We start from the raw sequence: 1,892 nt of genomic DNA on the forward strand, positions 1-1,892 counted from the left end.
TTTTCAATTAAAACAATTACCTTGGCTAAAAAAAAGTTTGAAAAACACTGGACTAATGTCCAAAAGTCTGCAAAATAGTAATGTGAAATTCACGAACGATCCGATTCTTCTGAACGGCTCTTTACTAAGAAGATCGGACTGGAGCTTCACTGAGAGCCATTCTTTGTTCTTGTAATGCTCTGGTACTCTGCAGTAGCTATCATTATGTTATTTAATTATACACAATGATATTTATTTAATTAGCAAATAAATAAATCACAAGAACGAAAGAGCACGCAGAGCATGCACATTGTTCTCTGTTTTCGTTCAAAGTGGCAGCTGTAACGATTGCCATGGTGTCAGACTGCTTGGATTCATGTAGCTGTGGAGAGGGTGAGAACAGTCATGGTGAGCTCCTTGTGCTTGGTTACTTCTTGCTTGTTTCTCCTTGGTCAGTGTTCATAGTTGAGCGTTATTTACTATCAGGACGTTGACTTAATTGCTATGTTTAATGGTGCAGAGAGTGGTGGTTTCTGACATGAGCATTATTGGCAAACACACAGGGTGTTATCTATTTAGGGATGGCAAGAGACCTCTGCGGATTGTGGCACAGAAATGGTATTGGTTAAATTTATTTCAGCTCTAAGTATTTAATATCTAGGTGTTTTTATGGGAATGTGGATCTTTCAGATCAATTTGAGAAGTAATTTTGATCATATTTAACATTTTTTCATGTCATGTAGCGTGGGGCACTGGTCTTGGTCTTGACTAGGTCTCGGACCCTAAAAGTCTTGGTCTTGTCTCGGGTTAGGTGGTCTTGACTACAATCCTGCCGTTGGCCATCGGACGGCCAATCGGGAGCCGTTGGCCATCGGACGGCCAATCGGGAGCCGTTGGCCATCGGACGGCCAATCGGGAGCCGTTGGCCATCGGATGGCCAATTGGGAGCTGTTAGCTGGTGGAGGCTAACCTGTCCTCTGTACTCCAGGTTGCCTGATGCTGCTCGCCTGGATGACCTTGTGTCCGGTGGGGATGATGGTGGCTCGGTACCTGAGAAGATCCAGTCAGGTCCAGATGTTTGGCAAAGATCTGTGGTTTGTGGTGAGTTTCCGTGTGCAGCTGGGTTCTGACCCACAGAGGCCCTCAAGGGACCTGGCACCATGCCATCTCCATGACAACATGGATGTTCCCACAGATCCACGTCTCCGTGATGAGCTTCACCGTGGCAACCACCATCATCGCCTTCATCCTCGCCTTCTCATACCTTGGCGGCTGGGAATATGTAAGTGGAGTGTTACCTCCTGCTGGTTCTGATCCATTAGACCAGAACCGGTGTTCTGACTATCAGTGCTACCTCGTCAGATTTTCCTACGATAGCACGGATAGATAGCTAAGTCTATCAGTCAGTGCTGCGCATACAAAACTCCTACCGTCATGTTTACAAACAGAAAACTACAGCGGGTTGTTAATGTTAAATATATTGGATAGTATTATTTGAGTGACTGAAGTTTTATTGGAATTAAAGACAAATACAGATCATCGCAACTCTTTTGCGCATTAATACGTTGTATGACAAACTTTATTAAATGCAGCCACAAAGTGTCGACCAAACTGCGCAGATCACTGAAATGACAGTATATGATTAATATACGCTAATATTACACCGCTATTACTCAGCTTCAATCCCACATAGTATCGTACCAACATCTATTTAGCAAAGTTTAATAATAATAAAAAAGAATGTAATTAAACAAAAATATAGGGAAAAAATAGCCACTTGTTTGATTAAAAATGGCGGTTAATCAAACAAGCTATTGTTTGATTAACCGCCAAACAATAACTTGTTTACAGCAGACGGCAAACTAAAGCCATAAATATATTTACAAGCTGCTATCATGTAGACTAAAAACATG

The 1,892-nt window shown here is 42.3% G+C and overlaps 1 protein-coding gene across 1 annotated transcript; it reads left to right on the plus strand.

Moving 5' to 3' along the window:
* The first annotated feature begins 925 nt into the window (after positions 1-925).
* On the plus strand, positions 926-1,411 carry LOC106944221 (putative ferric-chelate reductase 1). Its single transcript, XM_015027431.1, has 2 exons — positions 926-1,080; positions 1,175-1,411. Exons 1-2 carry the CDS (start codon positions 976-978, stop codon positions 1,367-1,369), a joined length of 300 nt encoding a protein of 99 aa, XP_014882917.1. The 5' UTR covers positions 926-975; the 3' UTR covers positions 1,370-1,411.
* Positions 1,412-1,892: the final 481 nt, after the last annotated feature.

This window comes from Poecilia latipinna, unplaced genomic scaffold (assembly GCF_001443285.1).
Source record: "Poecilia latipinna isolate Pla-1442-1.1 unplaced genomic scaffold, P_latipinna-1.0 Scaffold7425, whole genome shotgun sequence".
Taxonomy (NCBI): Eukaryota; Metazoa; Chordata; class Actinopteri; order Cyprinodontiformes; family Poeciliidae; genus Poecilia; species Poecilia latipinna.

Bases quoted from the DNA above. Each gene is read 5' to 3' on its own strand.
- LOC106944221 (XM_015027431.1), top strand. From the start codon at position 976: ATGCTGCTCGCCTGGATGACCTTGTGTCCGGTGGGGATGATGGTGGCT. The intron at 1,081-1,174 runs GTGAGTTTCCGT...ATGTTCCCACAG, and splicing joins GCAAAGATCTGTGGTTTGTG to ATCCACGTCTCCGTGATGAG.